The 20,563-nt window shown below is 37.4% G+C and overlaps 1 protein-coding gene and 1 pseudogene across 2 annotated transcripts; both read left to right on the top strand.

Annotated features, from left to right (window-relative positions):
• The first annotated feature begins 2,460 nt into the window (after window positions 1-2,460).
• Window positions 2,461-7,995, top strand: LOC136269297 (acid phosphatase type 7-like). 2 transcript variants are annotated; one of them, XM_066064834.1, is made up of 13 exons: window positions 2,466-2,695; window positions 2,763-2,858; window positions 2,992-3,192; window positions 3,247-3,429; window positions 3,482-3,507; window positions 3,563-3,660; window positions 3,762-3,824; window positions 3,990-4,107; window positions 7,155-7,259; window positions 7,320-7,380; window positions 7,433-7,572; window positions 7,628-7,759; window positions 7,814-7,995. In XM_066064834.1, the coding sequence occupies exons 3-13, from the start codon at window positions 3,006-3,008 to the stop codon at window positions 7,886-7,888; spliced, it is 1,188 nt and encodes a 395-aa protein (XP_065920906.1). In that variant the 5' UTR covers window positions 2,466-2,695; window positions 2,763-2,858; window positions 2,992-3,005; the 3' UTR covers window positions 7,889-7,995. The 2 variants fall into 2 exon arrangements, with proteins under 2 accessions (XP_065920905.1, XP_065920906.1); XM_066064833.1 differs by having other exon boundaries at window positions 2,461-2,858.
• LOC136237386 (U5 spliceosomal RNA) lies at window positions 4,977-5,087 on the top strand (annotated as a pseudogene).
• Window positions 7,996-20,563: the final 12,568 nt, after the last annotated feature.

Here is a 20,563-nt window from a genome sequence, read left to right as displayed (position 1 = left end):
TAGCCAAAGCTATTTCAAGATCTATAATCCACACCCAAATCTTTAAGTTACCATGTATGTATATGTAATTCCTGTTGCCCTCAAATGGTTTGTGGTTCCTTTCAGTTCCTAGAGGTCTTCACACAAGTGTAACCCAGTCGCTACTAGGTAAGGTGTGGTATCTTCTAACAACAGTGATGGCATCATGGTCGCTAAGGCCAGCCTCTCCTCTAATATTAACTGTTGGTTTGACATTGGTGTATAAAGCCAGGATGTGAAGTACAAGGATCTGCAATGTTACCACCTACTATATCTCAAGGATAAAAATGTGTCTTATCCTTGGAAGTGCTGGCAGATTAATCAAGTTATATAACTACCAGTAAGTTGTCACCTCCTAGCTAGTAGGAAAACCACATAAAGAAATTTTCATCTTGACCAATGCAATCAGCTTGGTCATCCCACATTGACACAGGGGACTGGGTAGTCTCACCAGCCACTCTGTATTTTTCTTTGTCTTTTTTTCCCGACCAAATGACAAAAGAAAAAATACAGGCTGTCTGGCGAGACTAGAAACTGGGGAGGACAGTTATATAATGTTGCACTATTTATATGATAGTTAGGACATGATGTTTAAAATCGTGAGTACTGGATCTAATCTTTCGCGGTTTCCATAAAGTTTTTACAATAGTTCCCTCTCTACTATATTATCGAACTCTTGGTTTTTATATAGATCTATTATATACTGGCCATGCAAGACTACCCTAATACTAATAGCACTCCCTTCCACCTCCCCCCCGACCTCTACGTCTCTAAAGAAGCAAACTATAAAAAACTTTGCCTAAACACTACAGAAAAAGTCCAGGGCGGAGCAAGCCTCCCCTCTGCAACAGCAAGATCGATAGTAGAAAGGACCGAGAAGTTGAACGTGAGAGCCCCTTAAGCATCTCACAGAGGAACGGACCAGCCCAAACAACAGTGGAGCCAACCCATCACCAAAGAATTATGGGGAATTCCACTTGGCACTCGACAAGTGAGCCAGGTGGCTAGTGAGTCTGTCAGTGCATGCATGGTGCATCACTGTGCATGGTAGTAGCTGTACCCATACCACCAGACTGAACTGGAAAAAATAAGGAGGGTAAAACTGCCATGCTCAATTTCACGTATTTTTAGGCCGCTCCAAATAAATTCTCTGTTTCCCGTCAACCGCCGTATTGCCAGCTCTAAATGTTCCATTATTCCGTATTCTTCCATTATTTTCCGGTTATTCTTGCATACTGATGGGTTCAGTAAAAGCTATCCTGAAACAGTGTCAGCAGTGCTATCAAGTCAGCACAAACTTCACGTTTGTGTTATTTTTGCAACTACAAAGGAAGGAACAAGCTTAAACATGTTTTTATGCAGCCTTTTTGGCTGTGCCAGGCAAATAATGGCTTGAAAAGCTAGCCAATCTTATAATGAAATAATAGAAATGGACCGCCCGCCCGCATGCAAATATGCCTGAGTCCAGGACGGGAAACAGAGAATTTATTTGGAGTGACCTTAACAAAGTTCATTCTGAGGGATGGCCCCTAGCCCCTCCCTTTCTGCCGCTTTTGCAAGCAAGATTGGTACAGCGGTTCTAAGAGACCTTGACATGTCATGGTCTCTTAGAACATCACTGCAGAGTGGCTTTCCAAGACATGTCATGGTGTGGCCCTTGAGCCACCTTTACAGCCACTTACTGGGGAGATCATTGCACCTAAGACTGCCAACCGTCAGGATGAGGCTAGGGCAGACATACATGCTAGGGGATTCTGGGGGCAGCGGCAAAGTGCCTTTTTTGACGTAAGGGTGTTTCATCCTAATGCACCGAGCTACTGCAACACCAGTGTCCCCTCTTTGTATCGACGTCACGAGGCACAGAAGAAACGTGAGTATGGTGACCGTGTCAGAGAGGTTGAGCAGGCCTCCTTCACTCCCCTTGTGTTTGCGACCACTGGAGGTATGGGAAGGGAGGCAATAGTTTTCTACCGTCGTTTGGCTGACCATCTATCTCGCCGCGGCTCTACTAGTTACAGTCAGACTCTGGCTTTTATCCGATGCACACTGTCTTTTTCTCTACTTCGGTCAGCTACAATGTGCATACGTGGAAGTAGGTCCATCTCGCATCGCTCCAATGATGCCTCTCCTGAGATGGGCCGCATTGATGAGCACAGGGACTTTTAAACTTTTAGCAATCTGGTCCTTTTTATTCAGTTGTCCAGCACGTGCTTTCTTTGTGCTGGGGGTGGTAGGCAAGGGCAGTCCATCCAGCCCGGGGAAAAAAATAAATAAATTAATTAAAAATTAATTAAGTAAATAATTTTAAAAAATAAAATAAATAATAATAATAAAAAAAAGAGAGACCTTGTGCGGCAACAAGACGTCACGTGCGGTAATTATTGTTTGAACTTCAAAAATGAATTGATTTCATTGGACGAAATATTGTGCACGTGATTTTCACTTGTTTTGTTGTCGTGCAAGGTCTCTTAGAACCGTATGATAACGTCATCTCGTGACCTCGCTCGTGACTGGTTGGGGCGTGCAAGCGCTGCAAATCTCGTGGTGAGTTACTCAACGAGTTAATATAAAAGGGACGGCGTTGTCATGCATGCAGTCTAGCATAGAATAAGAAATGGATACGAGCTTGGATAAGGACGCTTTGTTAGAAGAAGCAAGTGAAGTGACGTCTGGACAAGTGAATAGACTATCCAATCGTCGCCTGCTAACTTTACTATCACTGTTCATTGTGGTCTTATCAATAGTATTATTATCATCAGTCATCGCAGTATTGGCTGTACAACCATCGAGTAGATCAGTAGACACTACTGCTCCAGAGCAAGTACATATTTCTGCCACCGGTGAGTAGTCTACTGACAGGCTTCCCACCCTGACCTGCAACACATCTTTTGCAACTGCATGGCAATCTGCAATGACAATCCTTTAATATGCATGAGCTTTGCCTATTCCGATGATATGTGTATATTTTATTAGGAGACACTAGTGAGATGGTTGTAATGTGGACAACATATGGACCAACTAATCACAGTATAATCCATTATGGTGAACATGGTACCAACCTAACTAACACCATTCATGGTGAAATGGTAGAGTTTATGGATGGAGGTGGCCGTCACATTGTTAGATACATGCACACTGTAACTCTAACTGGCCTCAAACTAGCTACAAAATATGGTAGGTATACTAGTAGCTATATGGAGCTGAAACTTTAATGTTTTTATACTTCAGATTACATTGTTGGTTGTTCTGATAACTGGAGTAAAACATTTACAATGACAACACTTAATAATGGTACTAATTGGAGTCCGAGATTAGCTATTTACGGTGACATGGGATCAGCCAATGCTCATGCACTGCCCAGTCTAAAAGCCCTGACAAATGCTGGACAGTTTGATGCCATCCTTCACATTGGTAAGCATTGAAAGTATATAACATATATATGATATGAAAACATTTATTACAGGTGATTTTGCTTATGATTTAGCATCTGTAAGTTACATATAAACCTACAGATTTTGATTCTTTCATATTTGTCCCATTAAAGGCTGATGGATCCATTGGAGATAAATTTATGAACAAGATACAAGTATTAGCAACACAAATACCATATATGACTGCACCAGGCAATCATGAGAATGCTTAGTAAGTGACATGCATTTCAGTTGCTACAAAGCTATAATAAGCTTTTTTTAATGTGTAACAATTTCAGTTAAAGCAATAATAAAGTGTTGTTTATTGTGTAGCAATTTTTCTCATTACATCCACCGATTTACAATGCCAGGAGGCCACGCTAACTTCTACTATAGGTATGTATGGGCACACTACTTGTCACATGATCATCACATGTTATCACTTCACACTTTATTATTATCATCACATGTTTGTGGATATGACCACTTTTGCACATTTAAGTCATGTTAAAATATGTGATTTACTGAATATGGTATACCTTGTGATCACTGTTGTTACAGTTGGGATCTTGGGAATGCTCACTTTGTAGTATTCTCCACTGAAGTGTATTACTATACTGAGTATGGTGGTGTGGAGTTGATTGAGCAACAGTATAACTGGCTGGAACAGGACTTGAAGGTTAGCTATAGAGATTATACTGTCTACTTTAAAGTGTCACTAGGATATCCAAAATAGTGACAATGTTTCAACAATGATCCTTTTGATCCTTTTGAGTCTCATTAGAAATCGGACTAAATGATACCTTTAGACAAGCATGGCAAATGCTACAGACTTAATTTCTTCATTATTCAACATTGCTTTTTGCCCACCACATCAATTGAAATGCATGTTTTATTGACTTACCTTTACCCTACGTAGTGTCCCATTATTTATGCGTATGTGTTAGTTGTAGATTTGTCGATAATGCGTCAATCGCTTCTTGCGTATGACTCATGATTATAGTTCAAAACAGCAAAAGCCCCAAACAAGTGACTATAATTTTTGTAATGACTGGATTGATTGTAAAGTTTCTTCTTGCACTGTTCACTATATATCCCACTAGAGGCCCGAAAACGGCTACTGAAGGCCTGTGTAGCAGGGAGTTAGAAACATAGCACTAAAACTCTGAATCCCAGACCAGGTAGTGAATTAATCCATGTACAGCAGTTTAGGTAAGTGCCTGAGAAGCCACATATGATCCAGGATCTCCTCTGCATTCAACTAGTACTCCCTCATATATTTCATTGTGGGTTGTTTATTCCCTTAACATTCTTCACTTGTTGCATTTCATACAGTAGCGCAAAATGGCTATTTCTTTCAGTAATTGATAGTCAGGATGCACATTATTTTTATTGCCATTCTTTTCTTTGATGCTATATATATGCACAGATGGAATCAAACAAAGTTTTTAAATGTAGGGATCATGGAAAATCAGAAATAAAATGTAAATGAACAAGGTAGAATTGCCTACTATGTGACTAATAGGAATTAAATGTGCACTATAGTAGTAGTCTAGTCTTCCTTCAGAGTAAATAAATCTTTCACCTTTTACTAAAGATTTCCATGGAGGAGGACACATAATGAGTAGCTGCAAATTTAGGAATCTCCCATTAAATGTTCCTATACAGTGTACTTGCATATAATACAAAATGATGACCATCCTATATGTGATAGTGTAGTTTAAACAAGTACAATGGGAATTTTAAGTTCAATTTAAGGATCAAAGAAATAAAAGGTAGTGAGGTTGCCTACACCTGAAAATATACTAAAGGACATTTAATCCTTACTTCAGACTATACCCATGATTGAATTGAGTATAGTGATTAAATGTCAACTAGTATATATTCGGGTGTATAGGTGACCTCCCATGTTCCAGTAATTTTTATTTCTTTGATCCCTTTTCTTTACATTTTTGTAACATTATTATGACTGGTGAACCTGCCCAGCAGTAGAAGAAAGAATGGCACCAAACTTATTGTTTTTGAACACGTGCTCCAACTATCAATTACTGAATTAACGAAATAGCTATTGTGCTTCGTTTTCAGCTATGTTTAGGTATTACAAGCAAAGAACACTATGAGAAGGACCTCTGCAATCAATCCAGTCACAACAGAAAACAACATGGGAAAGCTTTCGTGTTATGCTACCATGAATCGACACCTTGCACTGTCAGCAAAGATATATGGGACACAAAATAAGTCCATGAAACGTGCATTGTATGTACTACACTATGCCCAAAGGCAGAACCAATGTTAAACAGCCAAACAGTGTCAGGCCAAACCAATGAAAAAATTAAGTGTCATTATTGGGTTAGCTATGGCATTATCATCAATTCCACTGAATAATTTTTTTGTAGCAATCTATTGGAAGTGCTTCAGGTTGTATTGAAGACATTGCTGGGCTTGGTTATACCTAATGAATACTGCCGAGGCACCGTATAGATATTATGAGGCTGGTTTCTGGTCAATATTTCTTTTGTGTCAGAAGGTGCACACCTCCATGATCCCTAATATACAGTACTACCGTACTGTATGATAACTGAAGTAGAGATTCAAGTAGTGAAACAAGAGGATATTACTACTGTGATTATTAAAGGGTGTGGTTACCATGCCTTATTTCCGCTATATTAAAAAGTGCAGCTAGATTATTAAGGGGAGTGGTTACCATTTGTCTAGCTAATGAACTGTTTTAAATTACTCCCTCATTTGTGGCATCTGTAAGGAAAGTGTTAAAATGGAAAATTAACATCTTAATTAATATGGCTTCCTTTGAAGATGACATCTAAAATAATTGAATAATTGGATTTTGACAATTCCCAAACTCAATTTTCGCTCTTCTGTAATGGTTTTCTTATTGCTGTTAATACACCAAAACTCTTCCATAAAGGTGTTCTTTTGTCACATACTGTATAGTAAAAAAAACTTTGGCGGTAAAACTTTGGCGAATTTGGTGAATAGCATTACAATTGCCAAAGTTTTATCCGCCAATTATTTTTAGCAATCACATGAGCAGATTAGCCATGTTGAAAGGATGGGTATCAAAGTATCATGACAGGTATCGTGGGTATTCCTCCTAGTGTTCCCTTTGATTATTGTGAGGTGCATTGTCCCACAAGGCTGTGATGTGAGTTCACGAAAATCCAAACATTGCTCTCGACATTACAAGAACTAGCAAACGATGCTTACACTTGTACAGTACCTACCACTCGAATGCAACGTTGCTACACACAGTGCAAGCAATTAAAAGACTTGCTAATTAAGGAGTGTGGCAGCTGTTTCCATCGTAAGTTGTCATCCCTCAATGCGAGGGATAAAGACTCGTGATCGAAATGTCTGCCACGTCCCTTAATTGGCGAGTTGTTAATCACTTGCACTCATGTGTTACATTTGAGCAGTACAGTATGTGGTAGCTAAAAAATTGCAGGTGAAGCCCCATTCGCCAAAGTTTTTTTTTTGTCAAATTTGCAATAGTAGGCTTTCACCAAACTTTTTTACCACCAAATTTTTACTATACGGTAAGACAATTCTATGATGAATTTTTTACCATTTAGCTTGGGAAGATCCTACCACACAGTACTACTGTACTATTCTAATTAATCAGTTTTGTAAAATATGGTTGGATACCGGTTGATTCCACTATTATTCCCTACATTGAGAAGTTGAAATATGTTTTTATAATACATGCAGGAAGTCAACTCCAGGGAGGAGAGACCATGGGTCATTACAGCTGGTCATAGGCCAATGTACTGTTCCTTGAAAGACCATCATGACTGTACTCACAGGAACAGCAGAGTAAGTAAAGCCTATAATATGCATGTAACATTACTACAAATATCTATATCCGGCTTTTAGATACGTACTGGGTATTCCTCTTCTCACCTGTATGCTTTGGAGCTTCTTTTCTACAAATATGGTATTTCAAATATCTTTATCCTCACAATGCCTTTATATTTAAAACAAATTAGGAGTTGATATAGAGTTGTGGGCTCATGAACACGAGTATCAAAGATTGTGGCCAGTCTACAATAGAACAGTGTACAAAGGATCTGAGGAAGAACCCTATGTTGACCCTAAGGCACCAGTGCATTTTATCACTGGTTCAGCTGTGAGTTTAAATATGGCTGTTATAGCTAGATAGTAATATAGCTATACTTTTATAGGGTTGTGAAGAAATGCATAAAAGATTTGACCATATGATGCCATGGGATGCTGCTCATTTCTTTGACTTTGGCTACTCCTACATGACTATTGTAAACTCTACTCATGTCAAATGGCAGCAAATTTCTGATGAGGTAGGCAGTGAGTGATTTTTTAAAGATCACTTGCAATAACTGAATTGTCTGTAGCACTCAAAAGTGATTGATGAAGTACATATTGTGAGAAACAACAAATATCCTATTTGGATGGAAACAAATTTATAATGTATATATAATATATACAAGTTGTTTATTTATTTTTATATTTTTTATATTACATATTTGTAACTGTTAATTTGATTCATAATTATGAACTCTTGATTGGCACTAAAGTGCACACTTCGTGTTCCTCAGATTTATAATTCAAAGTCTAGAAAGTAACTTTTTCTAATACTGCACTGAGGGCAAACACACACTCAATTGCAAGTTTGTAGTGCGCACAAAAAGGTTGACTAGGAAGGAAAAATGCTATCAGCATGATTAGAATTACTCATGCTTATATAAGTCACATGTTCTACCAGCAGTTTGTAGTGGAATGCAGCTACAATCTTGCATGGTCACAGCATGGCTTTTACATGCTGTAAAAGAGAAATGGCAGCACTTGGAATTTTTTGTAACAAACTTTGCTTCATTTATATCATTTCAGTGTGTGTAGTAGTTGGCATGATGGTTAAATGAAATGCAGATGTATTTTTCATCATGTGGTATGATAATACTGTTACCATACTGTACATTCAAAGGTGTGCACTTTCCTGCAAAACATATCAATCAGAAACCATATCTGCACTGTGACAGCACTTTGGCAGCATTGGTTAGGGACTCAAAAGTAGGTACAGTACACAAATAATACGGCAGTAGATAAAGTGTACCAGTGGCGTATCTACAGCAGGGCTAGTGCCCTACCAAACTGAAGACTACGAAACCCACAATCGCCAGCTTTTCATGGGTCACATTGCATTATCTATAACAAGTGAATACTAAATTACTTACCAAATTATTAGTATTGAGCTGTCAGGAAGTCATTAATTATAATGATTCTAATTAACGCCCACCAATCAAGCACTTCATTAAATCACTTGGTGATATTGATAAGGACTAGTGTTCTTGTAGTTTGTAATCATCATATCTATAGATCCTTGTAGCGTTTCATCATGTATAAGGTGTATAGTGTTGCCTTGTTCTAGCTAATTTTATTTATGTAGCTAGCAGGGGCGGATCTAGGATTAAAAGGGGGGGGGGGCTAACTCAAGGTACTAATCTCTTGGGTAGAGGTGTGTAAAGCACACTTCCCAGCGGGGTCTGGGGCATGTCCCCTAGGAAATTTTTGAAAAATAGATGCTAAAATACTGCAATTTGGAGACATTTCCACATAAAATTCATAATATTTTCTGCCTGTAGATATTGTATATACTGCCTTTAGATTATAGGTATGGCTCTCTGAAGCATTTTGTTAATGGAAAAGTTTGGGTAGGTACAGACAACCAAGTACATGATGCACCCCCTCACAATTGCACAACACTGAATATGCATGTGGCTGCATGCTAGAATTATAATGCTGAAAGTGAAAAATTTTGAAATTTGAACAATACAAGATTGAATCTGAGAGCCTTTTCAATGGAAATTGTGTACCTGAATTAAATATTGACATACATATTAACTACACAAGTAGATGAATGAAGCCCTTTAAACAGACCAATGTATACCTCAGTGTATGTATAGGTGCAGGCAGATTTGGAAAAATTCCATAACAGAACTAACTATATGCTTCCAGTGAATGTTCTATTAGAGTAGTTAGCTGACTGCTCTATTAGAGTATCTCGATCTTGTACACCTCCAATGCTGATCCGGGTCCTTGTTGCATAAAAACTTTAGCATAAATCCACTGATAATACCTTGGAAAGATGTTTATAAGGTAGTTTTATATTATTAGTGATCATATAATTATGCTAAGACAAAATTTTATTATAATACTCAGTATATTGTCAATTTGATCAAGTAAAGCCTAAAAGTGAAGGGGGGGGGGGGGGGGGGGGGGGGCTTCAGCCTCCAAAGCCCCCCCCTGGCTAGCTAACTATCTAATTCGAAGGGGTGGCACCCAAAAGGCTAGGCCTGCACGAGAGTGCTTCCCTTAATGTTGTTCGTATTACTGTACAATTTGTCATTATTTGAACAGGTTAAATATATAAATAAACTACTTCATAAAAATCTAAAAGCATGTTTTTTTTATAGCTGAAATGGCCTCATTACGTGCTCAATTGGTGGACGTTAACTGATTAGAGTCGTCGTAACTGTTGGCTTCGTGACAGTTTGGTGAGTAATTGAGTAGCTATAGAATAAGTTAGGTTGTTGGTGATATTGATAATGATATGTCTTCCTGGTGTTCTTGTAGTTTATAATCATTATATCTAGTTATAAATCCTAATAAGATTTCATCTAGCGTTTCATCAACTATAGGTGTAGTCAAGGGGTAGCTAACGTCTTGGGACTCTCGTACACTTTCTGAGAAATCCAATTATAAATACATGAAATATTTATTGAAATAATGCAGAAATACGTGTTGAAATACTTAAATATTGGGACTCTCGTACAAAATGTTGGGTTTTTGCGTGGGCGCTGACTACCCCTCGGGTGTAGTGTTGTCTTATTCTAATGTTGTTATTATTATTATTATTATTATTGTTAATTAGCAAAGCCCACTAGGGGCAACACGCTAATGAGCATTACAATCACATATTATATTATATTACTTACAGCGTTCTTAAATGTTTCAAGATCTATTGTGTCGATGTTAGGAATTTGAAGGGAGTTCCATTGAATAATTGTTTGAGGGAGGAAGGAGTATTTGTACACATCAACTCTTGTTTGCAATTGAGTTAGCTTGAGAGGATGTTGAGCACGGGTGGAGGACACTGGAGTTGGTGATGGTAAGCAATGATCAGGTATTGCTAGTAAGTTCCGAGTTAGTGTTACTGTACAATCTGAACAGGTTATAAACTGCTTCATGAAAATCTAAAAGCATGTTTTTTGTAGCTGAAATGGAAATGGCCTCAGATGCCATTTTGCAGCTGTTAAAATTCAAAATTTTTCTTGGGGGGGGGGGGAGGGGGGGGGGCATGCCCCCACCCCCAGCAGCATGTACAGTGCCCAAGCCATGCCCTACCAATAAGGAAAGTCCAGATACGCCACTGAAGTGTACGCTTTATACTACAGTAGCAGAAACAATTCTAAAGTGGTCAGGCCAAGGGGTAGGCACTATGAAATGCTGAACACTTTGTTGTGTGAATGGTGGGGGACATGCTCCCTCAGGAAAATTTTTCAAAATTTTGCATGCTCTGAGATTAAATCTGAGACTATTTTCTGCTGTAAATTCCCTAGCAAATTATTGACTAACACTTGTGTTGAACTCACTGCATGTAGCTACATCATGTGTTCACATTAATTTCATACATTATATAGTTGTAACACATGTAAATACTGTATTATTTCCTTTGTTGTAGCTACTATATACATACAGTATGAATCTAGCATTTGAAACTGTATATAACTTATATAAGTGTGATGAACAAGCCAGTGATGAAGTCACAACGCAGTGAATAGCTAGCTAGGCACTAAGCTATTTCCTTAATCTTACCCTATCATGCTATGCTGCAGTGTTCAAATATTCATCCAATTATGTACACTTCCTTGCAAAGCTATTTATTATGTCGTATTTGCCAGCTTTACAGACTAAATACCTGAGTGCTCTATTAGGGTGACTGTTCTATTAGAGTATTTAGATCTTTTCCATGACTGATCGTAAGTATTCTACTGGCATTATCACAATGCTTGCATAATGCTTTAAGAACCTATCATTCATAAAAACACACCAGCATAATCGATCAGTGCCTATCAGCGACTCAGATATATATTCTTATAATCAATGCTGAAAAAGTGGTCAGGCTATGGCCTGACTAGCCGGACCGCTTCCTCCAGCCCTGAGTAGGTGCAATCCACACATCATGGAGTCATGTTTGTCCTAATGTGTTTATTACTGTAAAAAAATGTGTGTCCATTTCTTTTTGCTTGTAGTGCAATGTGTCAATTCTAAGTTAGCAGGTTTGTTTGTTGTCTATAAAGCAGTGCACGCATTCCTGATGGATTGCTTTCAACTCTAGTAATTTGGCACTATTTCATCTCTACAATGGCTTTTGAAAAAGGTCAATATTATATATCGGCTAATCAAAGTCAAGAGGAATTAATTAAGAATGTACCAGCAATACATGACTATGATAAAGCGCCAATGTTAAATTATAGCTTATTACTTGTACTAACATTCATTCCAGGTATAGGCTCTATTATTTGTCATGGACATTCCCTCTTTGTATGTTTTTTTTTTGCATGGGGATATACACTTAGGTATACTTGACTGCTAGCATATGACTGTTTATTAGAGCATTCTGATCTTTAAAAATGCAAGTGTTGTGAAACAAGGATGGAGCGACTTAAATCTTTTCTGAGTTACCTTCTACTGTGTTCATGTGCACAGCTGATGTGTTTATTATCAGTGTTGGGCAAGTTACTTTGTAAAAGTAACTAGTTACATATTACATATTACTTGCAACTGAACTATTTAGTTACAGTTACATATTACCCATAAAATAAAGTAACTGTAATAATATTACATATTATGTTACTTTGTGTCCACAGCCTTAAGCTGTCACATGTGAAACTATCACCTTATCACGTGACATGATTGCGTTGTTGGACAATATGCAAATTTTGGTTATAAGTAAGAAGCTGATGAATAAGCTTCATTCAGTAGGCCTCGTTACTTCGTTGTGGCTAGGCGTTACTCAGAGGATAACTAACGAGATTAGTAACTTCGTTATTTGTAGTAATAATATTACATAATATTAGACTCGTTACAGTAACTATATTACTTAGGTAACGCGTTACATTTGTAAGTAAAGTAGCTTGCGTTATATTACCTGTTTTTATAGCGTATTTCGTTATATTACTTTGTTACCACAAAAGTAATAATATTACATAATGCGTTACATAAGTAACGCGTTACTCCTAACACTGTTTATTATTGGGTTACTCAGTTTGTGTGATCCAAAGTAAAAATTTGAATAATGATTTATTAATCCTGTTTCAGTTGTGTTCAGCACAACTACAAGGGAATAACCAGTTGAGAAAATTTCTATATTATATAGACCAAATGCAAGTAGCTACAATGATTATCAGGGGATCCTTTTGGTAGGTTTCTCCATAGGATAGTCATTCATATCAGCGACACAGTATTTTACCCATTACATGATGCACTTTGTGCTTTTACATGCACTCAAGAGCTAACTTCTTGAAATATTTCCTTATGAAATCAAGCCACTTTAAACTGTACTCCGACTGTAACAACATTTTTCATAACTAGACAAGTAAGTACAAAGATGAGGTAGCAACTAGCCTCTCAACTCAATCAACTATACAATGTCCATGTTGTGCAGTGCCCATTACCATGTATCTTATAGTCATCCATCATAATCTAAAACACTGAGTTTGTCATTAACAATAAATCATGGCTGTGCACTGTATTGTTTATCCTCTGGTTTTGACTGTGACACACTGGCCAAATGTGTTAAATGGCTATCTCACAAATAATTCATGATAGAATAGTTGATAGATAACATCAATCTTTTATTTAAATAAACTGCTTATGGAGGGTAGATATAGGATGCCATGATTTAGCCATATATCTAGGGAATTTATGTCAAGAATATATTAATGTCCTAACATAAGCTCTGTTAGTTTCTTTGTGTGTTTGTGAATAAAAGTTCAATACAGATGTATAGTAATAATGGCATATGTGTATACATATGTAGATCTTCCGACATTCCATTTATAAGGTACAATTATTGTCTATATTGTGCCAAACATGGTTGTATCACAGAATTTTGAGTCATGATCGCAAGTCACAACCATTGTGGCATCCCTAGTAGAACATGCAACTACCAATGGGCAGGTATTACTGTTGGCGGTACATAACACCTACTTATATTGTCTATAATTCTAACACACATCATGTTCGCTTCACAGTTAGCACCACAGATACCTTGTTAAGACATGTACCAGATTTCCTTTGATTATATGTAATTACCCCACAAAAATAAATGGATAATAAACAGCAGTACTACTATACTACTCGTGTTAGCAAGTAGAGTTAAATGGTTTATAAATTTGATCATGTTGATCACATGGCATTCTTCTTACAGAGGACATTCTCGTAGATCTCTCGTAACATCAGCCCATATGCTATTGGATGATTAACATACTCCACCAAATACAACATTGATGCAAGGACCAAGAAAGTGGGATTCTTGTTGAACCCTAGCAATACAGCAGCACCTACTACGGTGGGGCATAGCATTTTTAATAGTCTGTTAACAGCAACGATCAACAGAAGAGTGATGCTGAACTGTTTGTACTTCTTAATGAAGCCCCTAACTGTGGTGGTGTTGTGGGTATTGCCCATGAGGGTGTCATGATCCTTCATTGCTTGATATGTTAATGAATACAGGTATATGGTCTGCCCCATTGCCATAATAGATGTGACAATCCTGCACAATATTGTGGGAAGAAAGTGTACAAAACTGGTTGGACATAATTGTAGCTCTTCAGCTTGTACATCCAGCTCATCAGCAACCAAGATTGGTAAGGACACAACAGCGACTATTATCCAGGTGGTACTGATCATAAGGCACATCACAGGCTTTGTCATACACTGTTAAAATTCAGGTGTACCAAAGACACCTTTAGGGGTGTCCAGTTGCATGTTTAAAAACAACTCCCTTCAGGTGTTAGTAAAGGGTGCTCTGGTGATACTTAGAGGGTGTGAAGGAAGAGTGCTAAGGTGCTGCAAGAAATATAACACCAGAGTGTAAGGGTGTTACAGGGGGTGTAAATCCAGCGTGCGTGGTGGGGTACGCTGTTAATTTCCAACACTTTCGTGGGGGTGGATCTCCTCCTATACCTTCATTTTCATTGATGATATATTTAGGAAACATATATTATGACCTGTGAAATACAGTAATTCAACATGATTACAAGTACACTTACTTGCTTATCTTTCTACACTTTATATGTAAGTTGCAATTTGTACTTATAACGTAACTATCAAAGAAACTTTTAATTGTGGGATTTCATTCACAGAAACACCCTTGTAGGTGCAAAGGGTGTTCCCATTACACCTCATCAATGAAATATAGTTGTATTGATTATCATAATTATACAGAAGTGCAGCACTTCATGCATAGTAAACAAATTTCCTTTAGCACAATGGAAAAGCATTTATGCAGCTATTGCTTGGAAAACCAATCCACATTAATGACCAAATTTGACAAAATAAGGCTTACACGCACATCCACTTTATGACTTTGAATTACCATAACTCATTCATTATGTAGGAGTATGCCATTAGATTCCAATTTTAAACTGGTATTTTACTATGTTATGGAAGGACTTTGTGCAAATTTTAGGCCAATAGCTTGCTGAGTAATCAAGTTACAGCTGGTTAAAGTCAGAAAATTGGATGTGTGTAGAATCCTTGTTTTTGTCAAATCCGGTCACATATTTATTTTAGAAGTTTTGAGATAAATGGTTTAGATTTAAAACTGCCAAAGCACACATACGAAATTACACCTAGAGATGCATCAATTTATTACCTTTCAGATACTTGTAGTATTCCTGCCAAATAAGAAAGAAAATCAGATAACTTTAATGAGTGAGCTAGCTAGCTCACTACAGTAAAATGCATATTTGTGCATATGTGATGAATTAGATAATGTCTTGATTGGTGTTCAGGGGCTGTTCACAGCACAGTCCACAAGTGCAGTCAGTGACTAAATGTGATATGCATGAAATGTACTTAGGTGGGGTAAATAATATGTAGGAGATAATAGTTCACATTTGCTATTTAATGAGGTAAATTTGAACTATCATCTCCTACACATCACATACACCACAGGAGTTCACGCTATGTACAACATGTTTGGAGCATATCGCATACACATGACACTTTTTTTGTAGTGGAAGTAGAATCACAGCTGCTCACAAAGGAGTGGAAGGTGGGCTGTAGAGGAGTGGGAAATAAAGACTGCAATTGAAATCCAGACATGCATGAGGTTACAGAGCTGTGCTGGCTCCTAAGTGCCTGGTATATATGCAGAAAAATCAATTATCTACACAGAATAATATGTTGGGCAACTAAAATAGGCCATCCACCAATTCCTGTCAACCCAAGACAGTCAACCTTACCAAGGCCAGAAATTTCCATTAAACTTTTCACACCACCTGCACCATTGAAGCCAGTGTCAAGTAGTTTGAGCTAAAACCATGAACTAGTATGGTAGTATGGCTATACTCTCTGGTGGTATTTGATTTTGTCTGATGTGCAATTTGTATCAGTTTTGTAAAATCTGATGCTATTAATAGCTACTATTATATTTCACTTGAAACTGCAGGTGTTTATCTTGCATGATAATTCAAGGCAGGTGCTGTTGTCATGGGGGCCGATGAATCACTTGGCCCATAAATAAATTTCAGTCAAGTGTTTCTGCCACATTTCTAACAATGTTAGTAACTGTATGCGATTACATGTACATTACACCCTATCATGCGGTGTTAGACCTCTGTTTAGGGTTTCCAATGAACAATTAAGGGTGTTTACAAAATGGTAACACCCAACAAGTGTGACTATAAACCTCTTATGGTGATTATTATTTTCAAGGGTGTTGCAACAACACCCCCTTGATTTTTAGAAAATCATAGGTGTCATGGTAGCACCTAAGTTTTAACAGTGTAAGAGTATGATACTTGAAGGGCTTCTTCAAAGCCAGGACTGCATCCACAGCTAAGCACACGACAGATAATTCACTGGCAATGGGCGCAATAGAGAGAACACCTTTAAGCTGACAGGACAAAGTTATCTTATCACCAGTAAACCGATTGTGAATGGGGATCACAATATGGACCAACAGAAGGATCAGAGCTACAACAATGTCATTAACCATTAGGCTGGCCACAACACATAATGTTTCTTGTGGAGACTCTTTTTAACTACAATAGTAACAAGCACCATCATGGACACTATCATTATGATGGTAGCTGCCAGTGACCTGACTATGAGCATGTGATTGAGTAGCAGTGATGTTGGGATCTCCTGATCCAGAACCAAGCCCAGCTTCTAAACCACTGCCTATTACTTCCATTCTCCTTCAACTAGTATCACAGTGTTTGCTGTCTATGAGACTTATTCAACTGTAATAGCACTAGGAACTACAAGACAAAAAAATATTAAGTTCTGTAACATAACACCAGCATTAACAATCACAGAAGAAATGGCATACTTGTAATCCTCAACTAGCTATAGTGTGACATCATGGTATCAATATGCTAGTGAAATCTGGAGGTGGGAAACAAATTGCATTACCTCATAGCACATGACTAGCATTATTTAAAAGTGAGCCATAGCAATATTACTATTAGGTGTGACATGCATTGGTACACTATACTTATAGTGTATCATACATGCATATACACATACATACATACATACATACATACATACATACATACATACATACATACATACATACATACATACATACATACATACATACATACATACATACATGCATGCATGCATGCATACATACATACTTACATACATACATACATACATACATACATACATACATACATACATACATACATACATACATACATACTTACATACATACATACATACATACATACATACATACATACATACATACATACATACATACATACATACATACATACTTACATACATACATACATACATACATACATACATACATACATACATACATACATACACAGGGCTCAACCCAGAATATAAACCTAGAGGGGGCGAAGTAAGTCACTTCGGATTCTAGGGGGGTCTGGGGGCATGCTCCCCCAGGAAAATTTTGAAAATTTAGGCGTAAATATACTCAATTTTGGTGAAATTTTACTGTGATGCCATTGAATATTGACCATTGGATTATACAACTTTGGGATCAATTAAACCTTTCCATTTCTCAAGGCTTTAGGTATAAACCTAGGGGGGGGCAATAGCTAACCCAGAGGGGGCCTGTGCCCCCCCCTAGATTAACCCCTGATACATACATACATACATACATACATACATACATACATACATACATACATACATACATACATACATACATACATACATACATACATACATACATACATACATACATACATACTTACATACATACATACATACATACATACATACATACATACATACATACATACATACATACATACATACATACATACATACATACATACATACATACATACATACATACATACTTACATACATACATACATACATACATACATACATACATACATACATACATACATACATACATACATACTTACATACATACATACATACATACATACATACATACTTACATACATACATACATACATACATACATACATACATACATACATACATACATACATACATACATACATACTTACATACATACATACATACATACATACATACATACATACATACATACATACACAGGGCTCAACCCAGAATATAAACCTAGAGGGGGCGAAGTAAGTCACTTCAGATTCTAGGGGGGTCTGGGGGCATGCTCCCCCAGGAAAATTTTGAAAATTTAGGCGTAAATATACTCAATTTTGGTGAAATTTTACTGTGATGCCATTGAATATTGACCATTGGATTATACAACTTTGGGATCAATTAAACCTTTCCATTTCTCAAGGCTTTAGGTATAAACCTAGGGGGGGGCAATAGCTAACCCAGAGGGGGCCTGTGCCCCCCCCCCCCCAGATTAACCCCTGATACATACATACATACATACATACATACATACATACATACATACATACATACATACATACATACATACAGTGTGTATATATATATATATATATACATGCATGCATACACATACAAGCGTACATGCTAGCGTAATTCCAGTACAAATGTGTAACTGCTTTAATAGAATATTCAATATTACTTACAGCTTTAATAGATTGTTTTACTGCAGCATATTAATTGTTCTGGACTTCTAGTATGGTAATTATCATGATGTGAAAAAGCAAGCTGATGTGGATCAATGTTATCAAGTGTTTGTTGGACTTCATAGGTATTCCGCTGCACTCATGATTAGGCATGTGTGTAGACCCCTTTTGCATGTCCTTTTCAGGAATTTCTACTGACAAAAGTAGATCTGAAATATGTGTTACCAATATTTGGAACAACAACCTCTTCTATAATCCACTGAGTTTCTACTGTTAATGAATCGTCTTGTCATCAAGCAACTGTGTAACACCTGATATGAGAAAAGGAACATTTGTAAACAGACTTGGCAATATCCCAAGAAGATGTTTTAATTAGAGACAGTTAATTTTGAGAAAAAGAGCTCTGTGTGACACTCACTAGTCACAAATCTTGTGTGTACAATGATCAGGCTGTGGAAAGGTCACAAGAGGAGTGTTGTAAGACAAAGGTCACCAGGGAAGTGATTTACAAGGTTATTAGTCACTATCCCACTAGGGACCCACAAGAAGGCTTGTGTAGCAGGGAGTTAGAAATATGTTACTAAAACTCTTTTGAATGCAGAAAAAAATCCCAGACCAGGTGGTGGTGACTTGATAATGTGGAGAAAAGTTTAATAATTTTCATGGTACTTCAACTATCAAGAGAGGCATTTGAAAAACAACACTAAGCATTATTTTGCATTACTCCATTCTTTTTAAGACCCTTTTGATTGCTTTACAAGTTGAACTTAGGATGTCCTGGAGGGGAGATTCCCAACCAGTCAGAGTGTGCAGTGTGTGTGTGTGTGTGTGTGTGTGTGTAGTAAAAATTTCAGAAGAGTGCGACAAAGCACACTATAAAAATGCAAGTATCTGGACATGTTGTGCTGTGTCTACTTTGTGATTGATGGTTTCGGAATGCAGGTGGACAAAAGTAGAGGACCCAGCAGTAGACATGCACCCTCAGTTTGCAATGTTTGTGGACAACAGTTCAGAAGGCCAGAAAATTTTAATTAAATGTTGAAGTTCAAGCTGATGCAGGTCAGTGTACAATACATCAAAATTAGTTTGAGAATGCTATAGGGGCCTAGCTGTACACCAGAAAACAAACAACCACCACCAGCATTGCTTTTGTCCATCTCTTTTGAGAGAGGTGTGACCCGGACAGGACAGGTGCAGTATGTGCACCACTTATGTGACCAAAAGTAAATGTAACTATTATCTTTCTTGTCTGATGATATTCCTTTTACTGCACAATTTGTGTCCCGTACACGTGCTACATGCTATGTACTAATCAACATTATTATACAATATAGCTAAGTATCAGTAGGTCTTGACTTACTCAGTGTTTGCTCAACTGCCAGTGTCCAAACATGAATTGCTCAGATATTGTGTTGTTCATGTTGTAATATATGGACACGTATACATCTGCATGTAGATGTGTCATTTAGGGATGGAGATATCATTGTAAAATTGTGCACTGTGCTTTTAAGTAGCATAAAAAACTCAACTCAAATAAGATTCGAATAGCAGTACACCTAGCCATAGTCATGTGATTTGACAAGGTACGGATTACAGTGTGCTAAGCATGAGCAACAGCACACAACTGTAGAACGTGTGCTAGTACACGACCCGTGCACACAATCTTTTGTGAGCATAGCACACACCATTTTTAGAGTGTATTGTGTTCATTTATATTCGTTAAATATGTGCCTAAAATATGTTACTACCATTTGTCAAAAATCAGTTGATTGCTGTATTAGATGTAATTATTCCTATAGA

The sequence above is a fragment of the Dysidea avara genome, chromosome 10, assembly GCF_963678975.1.
Source record: "Dysidea avara chromosome 10, odDysAvar1.4, whole genome shotgun sequence".
In the NCBI taxonomy this organism is placed as follows: Eukaryota; Metazoa; Porifera; class Demospongiae; order Dictyoceratida; family Dysideidae; genus Dysidea; species Dysidea avara.
The sequence above is the reverse complement of the archived record's forward strand: the minus strand, read 5'-3'. Positions and strand labels throughout refer to the sequence as shown.